General features: G+C 36.2%; 1 protein-coding gene across 2 annotated transcripts; it reads right to left on the reverse strand.

Moving 5' to 3' along the window:
- Positions 1 to 2,018: 2,018 nt before the first annotated feature.
- Positions 2,019 to 24,441, reverse strand: LOC137387379 (uncharacterized). Of its 2 annotated transcripts, XM_068073789.1 has the most exons (15): positions 24,415 to 24,441; positions 20,042 to 20,436; positions 18,278 to 18,607; positions 15,641 to 15,850; positions 13,351 to 13,551; positions 12,657 to 12,836; positions 12,366 to 12,468; positions 10,401 to 10,447; positions 7,034 to 7,165; positions 6,481 to 6,552; positions 6,032 to 6,130; positions 5,343 to 5,414; positions 4,579 to 4,632; positions 4,368 to 4,421; positions 2,019 to 2,671 (listed from the first exon to the last, which is right to left on the reverse strand). In XM_068073789.1, the coding sequence occupies exons 1-14, from the start codon at positions 24,438 to 24,440 to the stop codon at positions 4,381 to 4,383; spliced, it is 1,962 nt and encodes a 653-aa protein (XP_067929890.1). In that variant the 5' UTR covers position 24,441; the 3' UTR covers positions 2,019 to 2,671; positions 4,368 to 4,380. The 2 variants fall into 2 exon arrangements, with proteins under 2 accessions (XP_067929890.1, XP_067929889.1); XM_068073788.1 differs by lacking the exon at positions 4,368 to 4,421 and having other exon boundaries at positions 2,020 to 2,671.
- Between the last annotated feature and the right edge of the window lie 482 nt (positions 24,442 to 24,923).

Consider the following 24,923-nt stretch of genomic DNA (forward strand, 5'->3'; position numbering starts at 1 on the left):
TCCCCTCACAGCAGCTCTCTCCAACTAAAGATTTGTTTCCTTTTTTCTTTTTTTACCATGTGCTGAGTAATTCATAAAAATATAGAAGTTTTATCACTAAATTTTGTAATATAATTTAAAAAGTTGTAAATATGGTGATAAATCAAACATTGTCGCTTGTTATGCGTCATTATTTATGCGCCAATAAAACCGCGAAAATTACATCAGCCGGCAAGAAACTTCTTGATTTTCTTGATTTTTTTATCCCAGGTAAGCAAACTATGGTGAATACTTAGGAAACAAAAGTGACAGTGACCTGATTCGGGCTGATTCATTTGCTTTTACTGCTGATGAGTCTATTTCACCGGTTTGCTTAATATGTAATGAGAAATTTGCAAACTAAAATTCAAATGTTGCAAGACGCTTCAGAATAAACACTCAGCCTTTTCTCAAAAATATCCAGAAGGATATGAGAGAAAAAAAGGCATTTTGGAACTGATTCGTAAGGATAATTTTAACAAAAACTGGGTCTTTCCATACAAAGTTGTAGTTAGAATAGTCACTTTTAAAACCACTGTCATCACAATTGTCATCTCTTACTTCAACTTTATATTCAAGTTGGAACCAAAACAACCTCTTCTTTCACATTTGTTATTTTAATACAAATGTCCATTCTGGTGGAACTGAGTTGCGTTGTAAACCTGAAATTTGCTCAACTTACATTGTAAACTTCTGCTAGTCAAAAGCATGGCTCAACCAGAGACCTTCACAAACTTATGAGTGGTGTTTGGGAGCGTTGCGGATTACTCCGCGAAGAATTACAGGTGTCTTAGGTTTTTATGGCTACACTTCCTGTACTGATAACAGACCGAGATTGTGTTCAATAATCAATGTCAGTCATAGACATGAAAACAGATTTGCTGTCAGTGTATCATGGCATTTCATTGCTGTTTGCATAAATTACCTGTCAGTCTATGAATGCTAATCCAAGTGCTTCAAACCGAAACTATTGAAGTTTCGTTTGATCGTGTTGACTTGTGCACAAATAATAAAACAGTTAGTAATCCTACTTACAGAATCATCGTCACCTCGTCAACATCGCTTACAGTGATAAACGGTCTTCTCGTCTGTCACTTTTCAATTATCCCTGTCGTTAGGTTGTCAAAATTGTCGTAAAACATGATAGGACCCCTGAAAATCGCTTCATGAATGACATTTGCTGCAATTAGAACTTAAGTTTGGCGTTTTGTTAAAAGAAAGACTGAATTAAACGTGAAATTTCAATTTTTTTAAGTAGCCTTATAAAAGACGTAATATTTTCACGTTGTGATGAAGTTATTATTCCCTATTTTATTGTTGTTTGCAAAAGTGTAGTTTTTTTGCTCAGCAGTTAAATCATTATACATGCCACTCCTTTTCGTTTTATGTTGTAAACATGGTATAAAAACGTTAAAAGCTAAACAAAAACGTCACAAGTAGTATTTATGTATTTTCTCAATTAAAAATATTGAAAGGGGGCTGTTGCTCCCACTGCGTTTTTTCCTGAGGAAAGCGGGTCCAAATGGCTCCTTGAGTGGCAAAGGCTGCATATATCTGGGCTACAGGATACTTGGAAACCTTTATTGAAGTTGTTAAACACAAATTACTTCTTGTCCTGTACCTACCTTAGGTGTGACATGCTGCCTACACTTACCTTAACTGTGACATGCTGCCTACACTTACCTTAACTGTGACAGGCTGCCTACACTTACCTTAGCTGTAACATACTGCCTAAACTTACGTTAGCTGTGACCTGCTGCCTACACTTACCTTAGCTGTAACATACTGCCTAAACTTACCTTAAATGTGACCTGCTGCCTACACTTACCTTAGCTGTGACATGCTGCCTACACTTACCTTAACTGTGACATGCTGCCTACACTTACCTTAACTGTGACATGCTGCCTACACTTACCTTAACGGTGACATGCTGAAAAGATACTGTTGTTGTATTTACATCAAGTACTGCTAATCATGTTAGTGTTGGAAGATTTTTATGTCATAAAAGCTTCTGACTCGATGTAAAACATTTGTGAAGTGAACTGAAGAAAGGGGATGAACAGACATAAACTTGAAATGTGTGAATGAGCGAAGCTATGAGGAGACTATGAGCTACAAAGTTGATGTGACATGTACAGTATGTTTGAACAAACCTCCATAGCCAGTTGTTACAAATATTGATTCCTATCACCTTGTTGTTAAAACTTCACATTAAGTTAGAAACGTTTCATTTACTATAATTCAATATGCACTATCTAGTCAATTTTGTGTTTACAACCTGAGACTGAAAAAATCCTTATGAGAAAATTCTGAATACTTAAAGAGTAAGTGAGCATAAACAATCTGATAGCAAACAAAGTGTTATATCACCCATATATTCTAACACCTGCTACATTTGGTCATAAAACTTAGTTTTTACTTCAACACAACTAAAATGTATATGTTAAAGGCAGTAAGTAACCCACGAGACTGATGAAATTATAACTTTACACGCAGCCAGAACTCTTCTCATTGAGTTTCTAGTACTAAGACTAGTACTAAAACTAGCAGCTAAATTCCTTCTGAAGTAGAGTATCCGAACGATTGCTGGCTGGGAAGGTAAAATTGCTGACCTGAGGCGAAGTGCGCTGAGAGGCCTTCAATAGGAGCCGTTCTATAAGATAAACAACACTTTTTGTCACTACACGGTTTAATGAGAACATAAGTTTCAAGGTCAAGAGCACGAAAAAAGTTAATAAAAACCATGGTGAAACCAGGTGTTCCTTAGTGTTCTCCAGGTGAAACCAGGAGAACACTAAGGAAAAAATACAAAAAAATGTGGAGAATTTTATTAAAAGCAAAGCAATTTTTGCTGAGAAACAAACCATTTAAAGACATGGCTTAGTCTAATAGAATTAATTAATTTGTGTATGTTACATATACCAATAATCTGTTTTATATACTTGTATACAATCAGTAAAGTACTGTAAAACCTTTATTTGAATGCCATCTCTATGACAGCGCCATAGGGGAAGGGCTGAAAAATAGATTGCCACCCTTTAATTAAATGTCACACCCACTTTGACATTCTTTGATCTTTACGTTTGTACAATAGCAAGTTATCAGTAGAAGTGTCCACAAAATCGTATTGATAATGACATGAATACCTCAATAACAATTAATTCTTTTGTTGTTGCTGTTTGTATCAAAGTCTGTTTTCTAACTTCAAAGCTTGATAATTTTTTCATTACAACTTTAAAAGCAAAACCATTGAAATAATTATTAACTGTATCAGGCTAATAGTCGCTTTATGTTTAACGGCATTTTGATACTTTAATGTATGTGAAAAATGGTTTAGCAGCTATGATGGAATCGGTAGTACTATTTTAAGGCCAAAACATTGTTTAGCACACATACGCAAGCTTACATGTGGCTACAAGCTCCTTTTATTTGCGTAAAAAGTGAATTCCCATTGGCAACGCGTAAGCTTTGCTCTACTAAAAAATGCTTGAGCGCTAATATTAACCAGTTTAGCGGTGCAAAAAAAGCTGAGGTCAGAAAAATTGTTGAAGGTATTGGAAAACTAAAAAAGTGGACTAATATAAAAACAGCAATCAGAACGCAACTGGTGAAGCAAACGATGCAAATATTTTCAATTTAAAAATCTTAATTTGTGTTTCTATATGTATTAAAATATAGTTTATTCATGTCAATTGTTTTTGAATATATATTTGTAGCATTTAATAGATTATTATGATACAGCTTATAAGTTTGCATATTTATAGTATTTTAGTCGAAAGCATTATTGCCTTTATCAAAAACCAACTTTCGATGGATCAACCCTCATAACCCTTCTTTTATTGCACATAAAGAAACAGTCATGGCGGGAAAATTTAGCAAACATACCACTGAACGCAATAAGCTTTTATGTAACACTATTAAATATAGTTATGAAATTAAAACAGTGCTTTTAAATTTAGAATGAAATACAAAATTGAATGCACCAATAATTTTCCAAGCAGGCTATAAGGTCATTGTAGGTTAATTAGAGGCAATAGATATCAACTGGTAGAAATAAATTTCAGCTTTCTACATTTATTTAGAGATCTACAAAATGTTTGAAGTAAGTTATAGCAGGTTTTTTGCATCCCAGAGAGTTAATGTAGTCTTTGGGAAAATGCAAAATATCGACAGCGTTTGCTTCACATGTAAAAGGGTTAAATTTAGCTTGCCAAAGTTCTGACGGGCTAGTTGAAAAATATGATTCCACCCTCCACTGGAATGTACTCTCTAATAAAAAAGCCACCATAGGAGAAAAACTAAAAATAAAGCACAATGGCATTCAAATAGAGGTTTTACAGTATACGTACTCCTTACTCCGGTCTACAGGTTCAGATGAATACCTGATTTTTTATCTTGATCATCTGTAAAGTACCAAGACACACTGACAGGCAAAAGCTTCTTATGAAGATCCTTAAAACTGTGGATAAACAGACGATGTTACAAATAGTAGTACCGGATGTTAGCCAGTCAAAGATGCCAGTCGAAGATGCTAATAAATGATGCTAGACAACAGCTCACCTGTTCTGTTGTACGATTGGTTACGTGTTGCTTGATGTTTTTTATATCCAATTGCTGAAAAGACAGAAAATATTTTTCTAGAAGTTATAAATGTTTCTGCAGTGTGCAATAATAGTAATTAAAAATGAATCTTTGCATGGCCATTTGCTGAGAACAATATAAATTAACCATCTCTCACATATGCTCCAGCTATATGAGAAGCCAGTCAAGGAGCACTTTGTATTACACCCAAATCTGCATCATTGATTGTTGTAATTGATGACTTCAGAAACATTGCACAAAACATCACCAAGGCCAGACGATGAGATGCATAGGAAGCCATTGAAATATTTGAGCAAACTTTACAGTTAAATTAAGTTTTGCATTTTAACATTGACTTGAGAAAGAGTTTGAGTTCTCTTTTGAGTTTACTTTGGTTTTGCACCATGTGAATGAAGCGGTAAAATATAGTTGCTTGTTTGTTATTGTCTCAAATTAGCTAGTCCAGCTGTGAGAGTTGGTAGTAAACATGACAAATCATAATTTAATGAAAATGTGTAAATAAATTCATTTGAGACACATTTTTAATGTTAGAAAATATTTGTATGCACGTGTGAGCTGTCAAACTTAAACATGGTATCATATGTAGACTGACATATGTTTACATGTTATCATACTATGCTATCATATGTACACTGTAGACATTATCTTTTATTTTAACAAAAACTCCACAGTGTAGATTTTTGGTTATAATATTGGTTAGTAGCCTCAGCGCTGTTTCTTACCATCATGCGAATATGGCGGTGGCTCAGACTTGCATAAGTTATTATCTTGTTCAGTTGGATGCTGTGGTCCAGCTTCAAGAAAAAACAGTTGACATGCAAAATTAAAATTTAACCCAAAGTGTCTTGATATTTACTTTTAATAGATTACCAAAACTTACAACAATCTACATGCGAACTGATTCATTTTAAAATGTTGCAAAAAATATTTGCAGGCAAACTAACACATCTTAACATGCTATGCTAACATATCCTAGCATGCTATGCTAACATATACTAACATGTTATGCTAACATATCCTAGCATGCTATGCTAACATATCCTAGCATGCTATGCTAACATATCCTAGCATGCTATGCTAACATATTCTGCCACACTATACTAGCATATAGAAAATAATGTACTTCAGCAGGCTATAAACCATGAATACACATTTATGACCTACTCTCTCTTATGCTTGGATGTGTCACATTCTTACATTGTCTTGAACTCTGGTACAAGCTGGATATTTCTCTCTGATATTAAAGCAGTTTAATTTGTAAGCAATTTTCCTACGACTACAGTCTAAATTCATAGACTACTTAGATTCAAATAGCATGTTTCAACAGTGATTAGATGTTTTAAGTTTATACAAATAAAAGCTAGCCTTTTGTTATGACCACCACTCTCGCATGAACTTGTGTGATAATTACCATTATCTTCAGAGTTCTGTTCAATGCTGTCAACCTGAAGAGAATAAACTGACCCAAAGTTGCACATCTGTGGTTCAGTTGGAGGATCTTGTACAGCTTCTAGAAATATCAGCAAACATGTATAAATAAAGTCAATTCTAAAGTTGTCTTAGCATTTACTTGAAATACATTTACATCTAAAATAGCATGCTATCATCAGTAAACAGACATACACTAGTATGTTATCATATGAAAAGTGACAAAGATTAGCATGTTATCATATGTACACTGGCTTACACTAACATGTTATCATATGTACACTGATATACATCAGCATGTTATCATATGTAGACTGACTTATATTAACATGCTATCATATATACACTGTAGACATTATATTTTATTTTAACAAAAACTCCAGTGTAGATTTTTGGTTATTATATTAATTAAAAACCTGGATTGTTTCTTACCATCATGTGAATATGGTGGTAGCTCAGACTTGCATAACCAATTGTCTTGTTTAGTTGAATGCGGCGGTCCAGCTTCAAGAAAAAAACAATGGTTGACATGCAAAATTAAGATCTAACCCAAAGTGTCTTCATGTTTACTTGTAATAGGTTACCAAAACTTACAGCAATCTACATGCGAACTGAGGCATTTTTAATTGATACCAAAAATATATTCGCAGGCAAACTGACAGAAAATTGACAAACTGACATGCTATACTAGCATATCCTAGCTATGCTAGGCTAACATAGTGTACCACAGCCTACTAACACAAGGAAAATGGTGTACTTTAGCAGGCAATAAACCATGAATACAAATTCATTACCTACTCTCTCTTATGCTTGGATGTGTCACTTTGTTCATTGTCTTGAACTCTGGTACAGGCTGGATATTTCTCTCTGATACTAATACCGTTTTAATTTGTAAACTCTCTTCCTATGACTAAAGTCTAAATTCATAGACTACTTAGATACAAATAACATGTTTCAACAGTGAATAGTTGTCTGAAGTACATACAATTAAAACCTAGCTTGTCGTCATTCCCACCACTCTTGCACAAGCCAGAGTGAGAATTACTTTTGTCTTCAGAACTTGATTCGATGTTGTTGATTTTACTATTTAATTCAGCTGAAGGATCTTGTATAGATTCTAGAAATAGCAGCAAATATGTCTGAACAAAATATAATCCAATGTTGTCTTGGTATTTGCTTGAAATACATTTACGTTTACAATAGCATGTTATCATAAGTGGACTGATATATGTACATCAGCAGGTTATCATATGTAGACTGACATAAATTAGCGTGTTATCATATGTACATTGAAATACATTCCCATGTTATTATATACAAACTGATATACATTAGCGTGCTATCATATGTATACTGATATACCCTAGCAGTATATCATGTGTAGACTGACATATCTTGGCATGGCATATACAGTATATGTATGTCAGTGTACATATACATGCTATAATGTGCACACTGAGATAAATTAACACGCTATTATATGTAAACTGAAGTTTATTAGCATGTTATAAGTGATCAGTTAAAACCTATACACCACTATCAGTTGTGCCTCTTTAGCACGTAGGCTATAACTCTCTTAGAAAGAGAATCATGTTCATTAGTGTCACAACAGAACCCTACTTTGTGATTTGTGTTTTTTTCACCTCAGAGGAAAAAATTGCTTTCTATGTAATCTTGAATTGTGGACAACATAAAATGATTTCAGGTATGGTAGGCTGTATAGAGGAGAGAGTGGGAAAAGGCAGTTGTGGTAGACTGTAAAGAGGGGAGAGTAGGAAAAGGCAGTTGTGGTAGACTGTATAGAGGGGAGAGTGGAAAAAGGAAGTTGTGGTAGACTGTAAAGAGGAGATACATGGAAAAGGCAGTTGTGGTAGAATGTAAAGAGGGGAGAGTGGGAAAAGGCAGTTGTGGTAGACTGTATAGAGGGGAGAGTGGGAAAAGGCAGTTGTGGTAGACTGTAAAGAGGGGAGAGTGGGAAAAGGCAGTTATGGTAGACTTTATAAAGGGAGAGTAGGAAAAGGCAGTTGTGGTAGACTGTAAAGTGGAGAGAGTGGGAAAAGGCAGTTATGGTAGACTGTAAAGACGGGGGAGTGGGAAAAGGGAGTTGTGGTAGACTGTAAAGAGGGGAGAGTGGGAAAAGGCAGTTATGGTAGACTTTATAAAGGGAGAGTGGGAAAAGGGAGTTGTGGTAGACTGTAAAGAGGGGAGAGTGGGAAAAGGCAGTTATGGTAGACTGTATAGAGGGAGAGTGGGAAAAGGCAGTTGTCGTAGACTGTAAAAAGGGGAGAGTGGGAAAAGGCAGTTATGGTAGACTGTATAGAGGGAGAGTGGGAAAAGGGAGTTGTGGTAGACTATAAAGAGGAGAGAGTGGGAAAAGGCAGTTATGGTAGACTGTAAAGACGGGGGAGTGGGAAAAGGCAGTTGTGGTAGACTGTAAAGAGGGGAGAGAGGGAAAAGGGAGTTGTGGTAGACTGTAAAGAGGGGAGAGTGGGAAAAGGCAGTTGTGGTAGACTGTAAAGAGGAGAGAGTGGGAAAAGCAGTTGTGGTAGACTGTAAAGAGGGGAGAGTAGGAAAAGGCAGTTGTGGTAGACTGTATAGAGGGGAGAGAGGGAAAAGGCAGTTGTGGTAGACTGTAAAGAGGGAAGAGTAGGAAAAGGCAGTTGTGGTAGACTGTAAAGAGGAAATACATGGAAAAGGCAGTTGTGGTAGAATGTAAAGAGGGGAGAGTGGGAACAGGCAGCTGTGGTTGACTGTAAAGAGGGGAGAGTGGGAAAAGGCAGTTGTGGTAGACTGTAAAGAGGGGAGAGTGGGAAAAGGCAGTTATGGTAGACTGTAAAGACGGGGGAGTGGGAAAAGGCAGTTGTGGTAGACTGTAAAGAGGGGAGAGAGGGAATAGGGAGTTGTGGTAGACTGTAAAGAGGGGAGAGTGGGAAAAGGCAGTTGTGGTAGACTGTAAAGACGGGGAGAGAGGGAAAAGGGAGTTGTGGTAGACTGTAAAGAGGGGAGAGTGGGAAAAGGCAGTTGTGGTAGACTGTAAAGAGGGGAGAGTGGGAAAAGGCAGTTGTGGTAGACTGTAAAGACGGGGGAGTGGGAAAAGGGAGTTGTGGTAGACTGTAAAGAGGGGAGAGTGGGAAAAGGCAGTTGTGGTAGACTGTAAAGAGGAGAGAGTGGGAAAGGCAGTTGTGGTAGACTGTAAAGAGGGGAGAGTAGGAAAAGGCAGTTGTGGTAGACTGTATAGAGGGGAGAGAGGGAAAAGGCAGTTGTGGTAGACTGTAAAGAGGGAAGAGTAGGAAAAGGCAGTTGTGGTAGACTGTAAAGAGGAAATACATGGAAAAGGCAGTTGTGGTAGAATGTAAAGAGGGGAGAGTGGGAACAGGCAGCTGTGGTTGACTGTAAAGAGGGGAGAGTGGGAAAAGGCAGTTGTGGTAGACTGTAAAGAGGGGAGAGTGGGAAAAGGCAGTTATGGTAGACTGTAAAGACGGGGGAGTGGGAAAAGGCAGTTGTGGTAGACTGTAAAGAGGGGAGAGAGGGAAAAGGGAGTTGTGGTAGACTGTAAAGAGGGGAGAGTGGGAAAAGGCAGTTGTGGTAGACTGTAAAGACGGGGGAGTGGGAAAAGGGAGTTGTGGTAGACTGTAAAGAGGGGAGAGTGGGAAAAGGCAGTTATGGTAGACTTTATAAAGGGAGAGTGGGAAAAGGGAGTTGTGGTAGACTGTAAAGAGGGGAGAGTGGGAAAAGGCAGTTATGGTAGACTGTAAAGACGGGGGAGTGGGAAAAGGCAGTTGTGGTAGACTGTAAAGAGGGGAGAGTGGGAAAAGGCAGTTGTGGTAGACTGTAAAGAGGGGAGAGAGGGAAAAGGGAGTTGTGGTAGACTGTAAAGAGGGGAGAGTGGGAAAAGGCAGTTGTGGTAGACTGTAAAGAGGAGAGAGTGGGAAAGGCAGTTGTGGTAGACTGTAAAGAGGGGAGAGTAGGAAAAGGCAGTTGTGGTAGACTGTATAGAGGGGAGAGAGGGAAAAGGCAGTTGTGGTAGACTGTAAAGAGGGAAGAGTAGGAAAAGGCAGTTGTGGTAGACTGTAAAGAGGAAATACATGGAAAAGGCAGTTGTGGTAGAATGTAAAGAGGGGAGAGTGGGAACAGGCAGCTGTGGTTGACTGTAAAGAGGGGAGAGTGGGAAAAGGCAGTTGCGGTAGACTGTAAAGAGGGGAGAGTGGGAAAAGGCAGTTGTGGTAGACTGTAAAGAGGGAAGAGTGGTAGACTTGTAAATGCATTGTGTTGAACGCATTAACAACTAGATAAAATATGATCACACATGCGACGTAACGGTAAGAATACAGAAGCAACCCCAATAATATCACCTCGAGGAGGGACATCAACTGGATTGTCAGCATCCGGGCGGGTGCATCTGAAAATATTACAGAAACAGTTATAAACCTAAGGCTAAGGGTTTTTAGTAAAATCTGTTGCTTGATCTTTTGTTAGATCATGTTGAGTCTAATCAATTCTCAGCCTTTAACGCTCACTGATTGGTCACTGATATCATTAACATCTGATAAGTTGCTTTTCATTGGTCACTGATATCATTAATATCTGATAAGTTGCTTTTCATTGGTCACTGATATCATTAACATCTGATAAGTTGCTTTTCATTGTTCACTGATGCCATTGGTACCTAATCCTTGGCTTTTCATTGGTCACTTTTGCTATTACCATTTGATGTCACTGATGCCATTGGTACCTAATCCTTGACTTTTTATTGGTCATTGATGTTGTTGGTATCTAATCCTTGACTATTTATTGGTCATTGATGTTGTTGGTATCTAATGTTCATCTTTTTAAATTTTCACTGGTCCAAATATTTCTGTCAAGTCTCAGAGAAAATAAACTAAAAGCCTTGACCATAGGCATCAGCTGTAAACAACTACGGTTCTTCTGCTGATTTCTACTCGCCATCAAACAGTTGATGTTGGGCCTTCAAAAGCACACAAGTGACAATATAATCTGACATTACTTAGATCATGGTCTAGTATTTCCAACACTTTTGTGTGCAGGAAAGTTAAACTATCCAATGCTTATTATAATGGTAATGGTTCATCTTAGGTTGGTACAACAAGCATACAACGCATATACAACACGTGCATAATGCACATACAAGGCGATTGCAACGCACAGACATTGTGGATACAACGTGCGTACAACGATCAATAGAAAATAAATAGAATACTTTGTGCAATGTTTTACATCTGTTTTATTAACAGACTATAAATATAAATAGAATATTGAATAATAATATAATATTATTAGCATTATTATTATACATTAATATTAATAATAATTCTTAATAATTAATTAATAATTATTTAATAATAACCACCCACTGTAATGACAGTCAAACAGATCCGACCTACAATTTTCAGGTCAAACAGGTTTCCAGAAGTTAGATAGCTTGAAAAAAGATGCCAACTATTTTGTTTTGATTTGATTTGCTAATTTGAACTGTTTCAAAGGATTTAGAACCGAGCTAGTTTGAGCGCTGGACTAGGCAGTTAGAGAACGACTATTAGCAGATCATAAAGAATGATTGATAGGCTTATAGAATTTGAGGTAAGAACTCCATACTTTCCCCTTCAAAGTCATACCATCATACTAGACTCATGCTCTTCAACGCTTCAAATAACTGATGAATTAAAACTTGGCTAATCATCAGTTTCCATGCCAACTGAAGACTCACGAAAAAATCAGTTTGTTTTATGACTTATAAATGCAAAGCATTGGATGAAAATCAAGTTTTTTCTTCACAACACTGCCTTGTGAAACTGGCCAGACAGAAGCACACACCTATTTTACTCATTCTTATACTGACCTCCTCAAGTGTTTTTGAAAAGTCAAACATGTATGCTCAATCAAAGAATGTTATTGTGGATATTAAACAACTAATCGCTGAATGGTATAAGTCTGTTTGTTCAAACATGCATCTACTTCAGTTTGATGACTTACCCAAAATACAAAACAATAAGTTGTCCTTATCTTCGCTAATGATAAATTGAAAAAAGTTTTTTATCTGCGATTTGTCAATAATAATAATGCACAACTTGTTGTGACATACTTATAACCCAACCATTTACAGCTCCTCCAGCTACTAGTTCAATCTTCTACGCATGCTTCGAACAGAATATCGGGAAATTTTATGCAAGAAAGGTAATAAATTCTTCAAAATAAACTCTAGCTAAGTGATTTCATGTTAGGTATATAACACAGAGCATAATATCTTGCATTTTGACACTATTATTTGGATTTATAGTCAACAGAGTGGAGTAACTTACTTTTTTCTCATCTTCAGAAATAAAGTGAAACCACCATATATGGTTAATGCCAACCCAACGACCAGCAGACAGATTCCTGTGACAAATGCTGTTGACACTGAGCCTACAATACGCATAGATGAATTTGAATTTTTATATTTTAATGCCATGTAACATTTAGCTAATAGTTAAATTACTGTATTTATTTTTTATCGTGAAAAATGGCTTAAATATCAGATATAGAGCAATTGCAATTATATTTCAAAGTAAAGGAAACAAGCAGTCCAACCAACTTTTACTATGCCAACTTACTCGTTGTGAGCACACATGAGGGAGCCACAGACCAGGTCCCTTGGTGAGTACACAGTACTAGAGTCTCTGATCTGTATTTATGGTGACACTTGTAGCTCAGCTCATCTCCAACATAGTAATCTTGTTTTATTATAGAACCGTGCTCCATATCTTCGTAATATCCTGGCACTTGGCATTTCACTAAAAGCGCCCAAGGAAATGCCTCAAGAGATCAATTACTTGACAGCATCAAAGTCTAAACAAGGTTTCCTTTTCCGCCTGTGCTCATAAAGTTATTGAGTCAAATAATAGGAAAGAAATGCCTAGAGACTTATTTTTGGGTAAAAAAGTGCAGACTACCGATCATCTCATTAGTCAGGAAATAATTCAGCCTAAACTGACCTCAAATACAGGAAGAACAGCAAAAATATGTTCACAAGTTAGAGAGAACAGTAATCATCAGCTCAAGGTTTGCTGCCTAATAGACTATCTTGACATCTAATAGTGTCCTAACGTTTTATTCTCTTGCAGCTTTTAGGGATGTCCCGTTCTGTTCTCTTGCAGCTAATGCACTTTGAAATTGGCAAACGCTAATCTCAGATATCAAAAAGGCTATCATCAAAGAGGCTCTATTTATTTTTGGTTGGTACTGTTACATGTCTATTCACTAATTGAGTTTTATTGCGTTGAGCTTCATTTAATAGTTGATTTTTACCTCGGCTGCAGACAAGATTGGCAGAGCTCCAAGTCCAAGGTTGTGTATGAGGGTCAGTTGATCTGCACTGTATGATGCTCTCTGATATGGAATGGCCCGTAGTAAAACCTTCCAAACAGGCATATGTAGCAACGAGATTGTCTCCACTTAGTCTATATTCTGCATTGTCTATGTCAGCGGGTGAGTCGTAGCACCACGGTTCTACAGGAAGAAAAACCCTACCTTAGAGTAAAGACATCTCTACAGGAAGAAATACCCTACTTTAGAGTACAGTCATTTCTACAGGAAGAAATAACGCTACCTTAAAGTGTAGATATCTCTACAGGAAATAATAACTCTACCTTAAAGTAAAGATATATCTACAGGAAGAATTAACGCTACCTTAAAGTTTAACTATCTCTACAGGAAATATTAACTCTACCTTAAAGTAAAGATAGCTCTACAAGAAGAAACAACGCTACCTTAAAGTAAAGACAACTCTTCACGAAGATATAATGTAACAACGAAGCTTAGACTGATCATTCATGGATATGTTTGCTGGTCTACTCATCTTCTGATGAGCTTCTTTGTGTATAAAACTCTGGAGATCTGCTACAGATTTATTCTTGAACCATAATCAAACATTTTTCAAAGTCAACTATAACGGAATAAAGTGGCATGTGCTGTTCTATACACTTCTATTGCGCCTGTCTTAAACTAAAACTGTTGTCTATCATATTCCATTCCATCTGAACCAATGCTAAAACTCTGTTAGTGTATTCAATGTGACATGTGCATTCAGATGATTAATTAGTTCCTGATAGAGAATATTGTCTGTTGCGGCTACGAGAGATATGATTGGTGCTCGTCACATTTTTTATAGTCACCATATTTAGATAAAAAATGGAGGTTGCTTTGTTCCAAGCTTTACGCATTCCAAACACATTACATCATTCCTTGAACATGATCCGTAAACTCGTAGTTCCCTTCAGCTTTTATACTTTAGATAGTCTACAGTCTTTGCCACAACCTTCCCACCTTGTATTGAACTCATAGGCAATGCGAGCTCACTTATGCTGTGCTTGTCAACCAATTATAGAGCTGAATTCAATGTAAACTGATTCATCCAAACCTAAGTCTATGTGTATATTCAGTTGTTAACTGATATGATCAGAAAATTGTTGCCAGATTTAGTACATTTCCTGCTCTATTGAAATTCTATCATATACCTAAAACAGCAAATGCTCACTCAGTCTACTAGAGAAATTTTTTATGTTCCTGGTCATGTTTCTTATGATGTTTCTATATAAATCTCAAAGTTTGTCTGTCTTTCGGTGTTTGTCCAGCTATAGCGATTAAAATCGAGAAATGAAACATGCACTGTGTACTGGATTTAAACTCACGAAGATTGCTTCTGCAAATTTGTAAACAAGTGCCCCTAACTGATAAGCTACGCTGTTGTTACCATTCCTGTCACTTTTACCATATACTGCAGTACACTCTTTGCGCGATTGCACACGGTAAATTATTAATTAATGCAGCTCGTCCACGGGTTACGATGGCCCTGTTACAAGAATTTTCTGCCTTAGTCTATTAAACACGATGCCTTTTTGTCCTCATCATACTAAGCTGAAACTGTTTTTCGCCAACCGATGTTACTAAAAAACTTTCTTGAAAGTTAAATTTGGCAGTTGGTGTACTGAATACGATGAATTATCAAAAATGTCGAAATACCGTTATAACATACATTACAACCAGATATGATAAAACCCATTAATTACGCATATGTCTAAATTCATGAATCAAAATTATTTTTAAACATGGTTGGGTAGTTTAAAGCATTTAACCAATTGAAAAAATAAATTTTATTAGAAAAACTTTACTGCCAATTGATTAGGAAAAAAGTAAGTTCTTTCATCAGAGTCTGTCTTTTTAGTAAAGGACTATCTCACCTCAATCTTTTACTTAATTTTACAGTCAAAGGAGCAGTCAATTTATTTACCTGAACAGTTGTATTAAATGCATATTATTATTTTTATTATATTATTAACGTTCATATTATTATTATGAACATCCAAACACACATACAGCATACCAGTGGCAGCCAATTATTGGAGACAGCAATTATAACTGTCTCCGCAAACTGTAACACTTATTTTAACAGTTTTATATCAAAAACTACTTGTGATAAGCACATTTTTAAATAAATATTTTACATCTCTGATGGTTTCTCTCTGGTGAATTTTAATTGGAAGTTGAACTTGTGCTGCTGAGAGCAGCAGTAGTAAAGTGAAGAAACTGATAAACATACCTGGAATGCACTGAACTTGAGTGCTGCTGTCAGCAACCCATTCCGGTTGTTCAGTAGTCTCACTCAGCTTGCATTCTATTATCTTTGTAGAGTCTTTGATCTGCCATTGATCAACACAGCCATATTTAATGACTGAACCAACGAGCCAAGGCTGACTAGCTCCCAAGATAATGCCATGATCCAACTCGTCAATGTCACCACAGACGAGTACTGAAATGTGCAAGTGTTTATTTTATTACATCAGTTATTGATTAATATTGACTAATATTGATGTTTAGTAAATGTTTAGACATTTAATCTGAGTGACACGCTCTGTGAAGATCTGAATGTTCACACTCATGTTGTGTTTACACTCACACTCTGTTCACACTCATACTCTGTCACACTTATACTCTGTTCACACTCATACTCTGTTCACACTCTTACTCTGTTCCTACGCATACTCTGTTCACACCTATACTAAGTTCACAATCTTAGTCTGTTCACACTCATGCTGTGTTCACACTCATACTGTGTTCACACTCATACTCTGTTCAAACTCATACTCTGTTCACACCTATACTATGTTCACAATCTTAGTCTGTTCACACTTATACTCTGTTCTCACTCAAACTCTGTTCACACTCGTACTCAGTCACACTTGTACTCTGTTCACACTTGTACTCTGTTCACACTGACACTCTGTTTACACTCATACTCTGTTCATACTCATGCTTTGTTCACACTCATACTCTTTTCATACTCATGGTCTGTTCACACTCTTATTCTGTTCCTACGCATACTCTGTTTACACCTATACTATGTTCACAATCTTAGTCTGTTCACACTTATACTCTGTTCTCACTCAAACTCTGTTCACATTCGTACTCTGTCACACTTATAATCTGTTCACACTCGTACTCTGTTCACACTAATACTATGTTCACACTCATACTCTGTTCACACTCATACTCTGTTCATACTCATACTCTATTCACACTCGTACTCTGTTCACACTCATACTATGTTCACACTCAAACTATGTTCACACTCATACTCTGTTAAGACTAATACTCTTTCACACTCATACTCTGTTCATACTCTGTTCACACTCATACTCTGTTCACACTAAGGCTCTGTTCACACTCATACTCTGTTCATACTCATACTCTGTTCACACTTATACTCTGTTCACACTTGTACTCTGTTCACACTCATACTATGTTCACACTCAAACTCTGTTCACACTCAAACTCTGTTCACACTCATACTCTGTTCACACTCATACTCTGTTCACACTAATACTCTGTTCACACTCATACTCTGTTCACACTCATTCTCTGTTCACACTCATTCTCTGTTCACACTCATACTCTGTTCACACTCATACTCTGTTCACACTCTGTTCAAACCTATACTATATTCACACTCACGTTGTGTTTACATGCACACTCTGTTCACACTCATACTCTGTCACACTTATACTCTGTTCACACTCCTACTCTGTTCACACTCTTACTCTGTTCCTACACATACTCTGTTCACACCTATACTATGTTCAAACTCTTACTCTGTTCTTACTCATACTCTGTTCACACCTATACTATGTTCACAATCTTAGTCTGTTCACACTTGTACTCTGTTCTCACTCAAACTCTGTTCACACTCGTACTCTGTCACACTCACATTCTGTTTACACTTGTACTCTGTTCACACTAATACTCTGTTCACACTCATGCTGTGTTCATACTCTTACTCGGTTCACACTCATACTCTGTTCGCACTCATACTCTGTTCACACTCATACTCTGTTCACACTCATACTCTGTCCACACCTATACTATGTTCACAATCATGCTGTGTTCACACTCATACTCTGTGCACACTCATTCTCTGTTCACACTCTTACTCTGTTCACATTCATACTCTGTTCACACTAACACTCTGTTCATACTCATACTCTGTTCACACTTGTACTCTGTTCACACCTATACTATGTTCACAATCATGCTGTGCTCACACTCATACTCTGTGCACACTCATACTCTGTTCACACTCATTCTCTGTTCACACTCTTACTCTGTTCACACTCATTCTCTGTTCATACTCGTACTCTGTTCACACTTATACTCTGTTCACACTAATACTCTGTTCACACTCATACATGTTCACACTCATACTCTGTTCACACTAATATTCTGTTCACACTCATGCTGTGTTCACACTCATACTCTGTTCACACCTATACTATGTTCACACTCATGTTGTGTTTACACTCACACTCTGTGCATACGCATATTCTGTTCAAACTTATGCACTGTTATACATATGTAACATTTCACTACATAAACCTCTTTAATCTAAGTGAAGATAGCCTGAATAGAGTTTTATGGAGGCAAGCCATGTATATGTATAAATATGTATACAACCAGTTTAATTGTATCAATTAATAGCGCCTGATTTTAGCACTTGATGAGTATGGATTGCTCAGATTTAAACCTATTCTTTTAATTTGATTGACTAACCATATGGAACAGTGTTGTACTGCAATTAATTTTAGCCATTTTATAAATTGTTTTAAATACATATACTGTATAAGGTATGTATATTTGTATTTTCTCACAAGAAGGTAAGTTCACGCAATCACACTTATCATACCTTTGAAGCGAGTAACAAATGCAGGATAGTCATGAGCTTTTGGTTTCTCTTGCTGTAGGGTGATCTGTTCACTAGCAGCTACTAAGATTTTGCTACCAGGAGGATCTGAGCTGTTAAATACATTCCCACCAACTTTGATCCTCACCGAGGAGCCCTTTGTATAAAGCAGATCTAGTTGTATGAGAGCGTGTGCAGGAAGATTAAGGATGTTTGTTTCACACTTGTCTGTCAGAGTTGAGTTCTGTAGGCTGTAGGAGCTGACAACAACTCCTGATAGTTGCTGTGCATCAGCTTTCTCTGGCAGCTGAACGTCTTCTCCACAAATAACCACTGTAGCATTAGTAATAGGAGTCAGTCAAACCATATCCACAGTAGTTATTATATTCTGCATCTTTACAAATCTTCAGGATGTGATGGTTCTCCATCAATTTAATCTCACAAGAAGGTTTAAGTATTACCATAGCGACAACAAATAAACAATTACGCCAAACTTCTCAGGGTTGAGTAGAATTGCTCAGATGTTTTTATAGATGAGAGCAGCTGCTGGTGTGAATGTATATGTACATTCAATAAATCTTTACACCAATGTACACATTAAGCCATATCATCAGTTTACCAATTTACCAGTTTGTGTGGCAGATGATACTTTTTAAAGTTTAATGTTTGTTTCAACTCTATTCTTACATTTATTTATTTTTTCGCATTGAGTTTTCTTGTTAGAATACTTATTAAAATTCACAAAGACTCTCAACTACATAAACATATTTTTTAGCTTTTTCATTTTCATTTTGCAGAGAAATAATTTTAATTTTCTGTATAAATAAAAAATCTTTACTTCACCTATAACCAAAATTAACATAAAACAGAACATAACAACAAAACTGCTCACCAACTTTACGAACTTGACATTTTCTTGTTTATTACTGATTAAAACTAGTAAGACATTTCTGATTGATAATTCACCTCTTGTCTCGGCACTTTAGTGCTCTAAACAGCGTTGCCATGTTACTGAATTGGCATTATGAGTATAGACTAAACATTTCTTCATTAACTGATATGCACAAGTGTCTTGGTCAAACTTTCATCTCTGAATAAACCAATTAGAAAATACCTATTTGACTAAAATTAATATTTATTTTTCTGTTTTTGAGAGGACAAGGCACGCTGATGACCTTGATACAAAAAGATATTTGAAAGTGAGAATTTGAAATATGACCTTTTTACCATTTTATAATAGTAATTAATTGCCTGGATCTCAAACCGCTAAAGTCATGCCAACTAGAACAAGGAAAAAATGTGGGGAGTAAAAATATCCCCACTGTTTGGCATGAATCGAGTTATTTCTCAACAACAGGAAACAAGGAGTCACTGAAGCATAACTCACCCTGACTATAATAAATCATCCTGACTATAATAACTCACACTGATTATAATAACTCACCCTGACTATAATAACTCATCCTGACTATAATCAATCACCCTGACTATAATAGCTCACACTGACTATAATAACTCACCCTGACTATAATAACTCATCCTGACTATAATAACTCACCCTGACTATAATAACTCACCCTGACTATAATAACTCACCCTGACTATAATAACTCACCCAGACTATAATAACTCATCCTGACTATAACAACTCACCCTGACTATAATAACTCACCCTGACTATAATAACTCACCCTGGCTATAATAACTTACCCTGACTATAATAACTCACCTTGACTATAATAACTCACACTGACTATAATAACTCACCCTGACTATAATATTGCAGCAAAAACTCATCAGTTTCAGGTGACCAAAATGTGATGTTTAGTTCTCCATGCTCAGTACGAATTATGGTAGTATTGACAGATTGGATGCCACCAATACAATAGTGCTCATTATTGATCATCAGCTTCTTGTCTAAGTTACAATTTTGAGTCTGGGCTCTGTTTATCCCTGGAATGCTTATATAATCGCTAGTTAAGAATCCTCGTATTCGCAGAGAACATGCCTCTGACCTTGTTTCTGGCACGTGCTTTATGAGACCTGCGCTACCTGGTTTCACACTCACAGTGCCATCCTTGCATAGAATATGAGGTCTGACAGTCTGACCACTAGCCCATAAAATGCTGACGGCAAAGAGCAAAAAGGTTTGCATAAGGAGCCTGCAAGAGATAGCAAAACATAAAATGTTTCCTATAAACCAATAAGTTTCACTAAAGCTCTAAGCAAAGATAATCCTTGTGCTGTTTACAATCAGGCAAGCAGTACACAGGATAGAGCTAATCTGATATCTCTATTTTTACTCATCAATACACTAGAGGGAACTATGACCCAAGTTCATAACTCAATCACCTTCAGCGTTGCTAGTAGAAAAGTAGTTTATTTCAACAGAAATATTGAACTTGTTAGCTAACCTTCAAGTGTTTATCTCTAAAATGTCTCTCAAACACACAAAAAGGTGCAGCATGGTTTGTAGTAGTCTTTGGTTTCAGTAATTCATTTAAATTATTCATCATATTTTTTCTTTGACTTACAACATTTTCGATTGCCTTTGGAGGCACAGCAAAGCTATAAATGATAAAATGTATAGTTTTCTATCTTTGTAACAAGATTTTTTAGAAAAGATGATGTCTTGCAGCGAAATATTAATTTATATATACAGTGTGTACACTGCCATCTGTAGGTTACCCAAGTAGTTTGTACACCACGGTAGATGCAAGTAAAATAGACAGATAAGGGGAAGTAAGTATATGTACAGTAATTATAGTTTTATCAGAAACATGAACTTGCTATCTTATGTGCGCGGGACAGCAATTGAAGAGCTGTGAAGGTTACCCAACTCCAAAACTGAGGAGCAGAAAGAAACAGTTAATATGAGTTGAAATACGTGTGACTGCAACAAAGTCAGTAAAATCTTACATAAACTATGAAGAAGAAAACTTCATTTAAATCAGGAGTTGCTTCTTGATGAAAGAATCCTTAATCACCCAGCCTATCCGTGCACGAGCAGTAACAAAGGTCAAGGACAAAGACAAACACGAGAAGTTTTAATTCTTGTTGTGTGTCCCAGCTACCTTCTTGACTCACCCAAATATGGGATGCTCTGAGCAGTGCATTAGCACTACGTCATTATCTGTTGCCTGAAACCTTTGCTAAACTTGCTTTTCATAGCCTAATAATTGCTGCGAAAACAAATCTTGCCACTAATATAATTATTGGTAGATCGAAATTCCTTCCTCTTTTGTTAAATATCTATTGCTAAATAATTTAAGGCCTTCTAACAATAATAACTAGAAATTCCCCTTTCATACAGCTCACGAACAAAGTGATATTGGGAAAAAGAAAGGGTACTGATAGTTGAGAAATGCAATATTAGCAGTCAAATGGCACTGCACCGCAATAGGATAACTGCAATGGTAGCTGTAATGTACTGGGTGTGGGTGTTATTATATACAACAAATAGCAAAAATGAAAGGAAAAGATAATATGTTTATATCTCTCCCCTGCAATAGGAGAAATGCTATATTGGCCAATATTAGAAGTAAAATGCACTGATATTATTAGAATAACCAATATTATTAATATAGTAATAAAATAAAACCAATGCACGATTTTGTTTACATTTTAAAACGTCATAGCTAACAGTATCACAAAGTTGGGATATTTATATAGATTTTTATAAAATCTGAACTACGTAGTCATTGTTCTGTAGTCATCCAAACTTATAATTAATTATTGTAATAATCTCATAAGAACCGTTAGAAAAAATATCATCGTCATTTCCTTTACTTACACTGCGTTGGACATCAGTTAGAATACCGAAGTACTCAAATGTGTCTAAAATGCCAGTTACTTTGAAATCGGCAAAAATGAAATGATTTCAGTACGCCTACGTTAATTACAGAAACCTTTGGCAATTCGACAATGCTATAGACTGGTGAAATGTGCATGTTATTTTTTTGTGAAATGCGCACGACTTAATCATTCTATTCTCTGTCGCTCGGCGTTTTAATTTCGGGTCTTACTTTTAATAAAAGTGAGGCTTAGCAAGTTTTAATAACGATTTTTGGCTAAATAAATCTGTCTATTTGTGTATAATCCGTTCAAGTGGGTAAGTTTAAGGAATTTGCGGTAACCTTTCAAAGGCTTAATAACATATTTAAATAGGTTTATATGTGTTTTGTATCATTATTATACTTAAATGACTTTACAGAAAAATAGTTAAATTTGTTGATAAGATTTCGTTACAAGGGTTTGGTGACGGCCATTAATGGATAATTTTTCGGGAGTTGTGTGCACATGTGCATTTATCATAAATCTCCCAAGTAAATCGCTTCGTTTGTGTTTGGTCGTGAGACAATAATATGTAACTTTGTAACATTTGTTAAAGTACATGTAAATATTGATTAGGATGTTTAAAAATATATACAATGATATATGTAATATAGTATATAATGATATAGCAATAAAATTAAATATTGCTATAAACTTTTGTGTCACTTTCAACAGCCTCGTTAAAAACAAAAGATTACTAAAAAGTGTTCATGGACATACTCTTCTTTCTGACTTAACTAGAATTACTCAAACTGCCTGTTTTTGATATATGTTATTACATGTATAATTGGTCAGTGCCTTGTGATTAGAATATGTCGTTGTGAGCAGCTCAAGTAAATCAAGTCTTTTTAAAAAAATAATGAACCCACAGAGATAGATTAAGGCTGTTGCTGCCAGTAAAAGGTGAAAGGTTGATCAAATCCATAATGCTCCATAATCTGGTGCATCTAGTAGACCCTTGAGGTGCTTTCTATGCTATAATCATATATCGCCACTCGCCAATGAAATATTTTCTTACTACTAGCGCACAGTTTATACTCTGTACTCTTGGTCACTAGTAAAAGGAATGTTATAGTTCTAATAAACAACTAACCCCTGCAGAATCACTTTCACCATTTTTGTTTTTTGCAAAAACAGCAAATGCTATCAGTATTTTAATTTTTTTTTCTCTTTGAGGAAAATATTCTAAGGTGACCTTGACCCTTGATGTTAGAACTAGCTTTGCTTATTTGCAAGCAGTAGGAACTATTTGGCTATATGAGAATTTATTCTTTGATGTTGAGGCGTGTTGCTCTATTTCATTCCTTCAAATGAACCAAAAGTTTCTATTCCTGACCAAATAGCTTCACTTTGTGTAACTTTTTGTCACATAACTGACTGTTTTTAGGATGAGGTACTATGTATCATTCAGAAATTACTTCTAGCTGTGCTGCCATATTAGTTAGCCATTTATTGCTGCATCGCTAAATCATTTTGGACAGTTAAAGGTTTATTGAATGAGAGGATGTTAAATGTCAAGTGACCTAAAAACTAACAGCTGCTGCCATTGGATATTAGAGACACTGTGTAGTGACCTACAAACTAACAGCTGCTGCCATTGGATATTAGAGACACTGTGTAGTTACCTAGTTTGAGTACTATGATGGCAGCTGGTGTCTGTCAGTCTCAATACAGACACTATTTCTCACACACCCTCTGTACAAAAACTCTGAAAGATTGGCATGACACTTTGACAAATGAAGACTATACCTTTTTTGCCTGCCGAGTAGAACTGTGCGATTATATTAAAATATATTTGCTCGCGCCAGCTGACCGCTTAAGATACAGCGTTTCTAAGTAATGCTATCGAAATAATCATGCCAAAAAGCAAACTGAGCTGACATGGAATAAGAAGTTGTATGAAATGATGCCATTGTATCTGAGAACCTGTGCAACCAATTTCTAAAGCTTTCACTGTATAAATTTGCACGCAAGACGTTCAAATATTAGACTTGTATTCTTTTACATATTAGTTTATATGGAACTCAGGTTAGCTAACCATAAAAATCAACACAGACACCAAAAATGAAACTTTATATAAAATCGCATGCGAGAGTAATTCAGATAACGACGCAAGCTGAGCAAAACCTGACAAGAACTGTATTTGACTGAATTGCATTGAAGTTCTCACAGAAATACAGGTTCAGACTCAATAATAGTCCATTTTTTCAACAATTTTTGGATCCCTTCCATTAAGCTCTTGCTTGAAGTTCACGAAGATGAGAAAATTGCACAGCTAATTAAAAAGAAATAGCAAGCCTGCCTACCTGACCATACCTCTACCCTCACTCATAATATCATCCTCTACACTAATGTCAGATTTGAAGAACAGTTACACTAGGTATTAATTTGCTCTACCAGAAGAAATTATATTCTGTTCTACCAGAAAAAAAGAATATTCTACTTTACATGTATAAGAAATGACCTAAATATGAGCATGCATGCTAAAACCTTAAAACCTTATTTAAATAAATATGTATTACATTGTTTAGAGTGTTAGGAAAGCTCTGTGTTAATAGTAAGGGAACCTAACTGACATAAGAGAGGATTGACTCTGATACTAATATGAGAAAAGAGTAGGCTTGGCACCGATGAAAGCATTTTGCTGCATCGATGAGCCATTTAAAGACAAAAGAGTTTGTCATAGTATAGCACAAGCATCTAGAATCTCAGCTGTCTTACTATCTACCTAGATGTTAACATAGGCAAGTTTGTACTACTTTCTGAATAAAAATATAATAGAGAAAACTAACTCCTTGTTTAACTAGCTGAGCAT

This window comes from Watersipora subatra, chromosome 2 (genome assembly GCF_963576615.1).
Source record: "Watersipora subatra chromosome 2, tzWatSuba1.1, whole genome shotgun sequence".
In the NCBI taxonomy this organism is placed as follows: Eukaryota; Metazoa; Bryozoa; class Gymnolaemata; order Cheilostomatida; family Watersiporidae; genus Watersipora; species Watersipora subatra.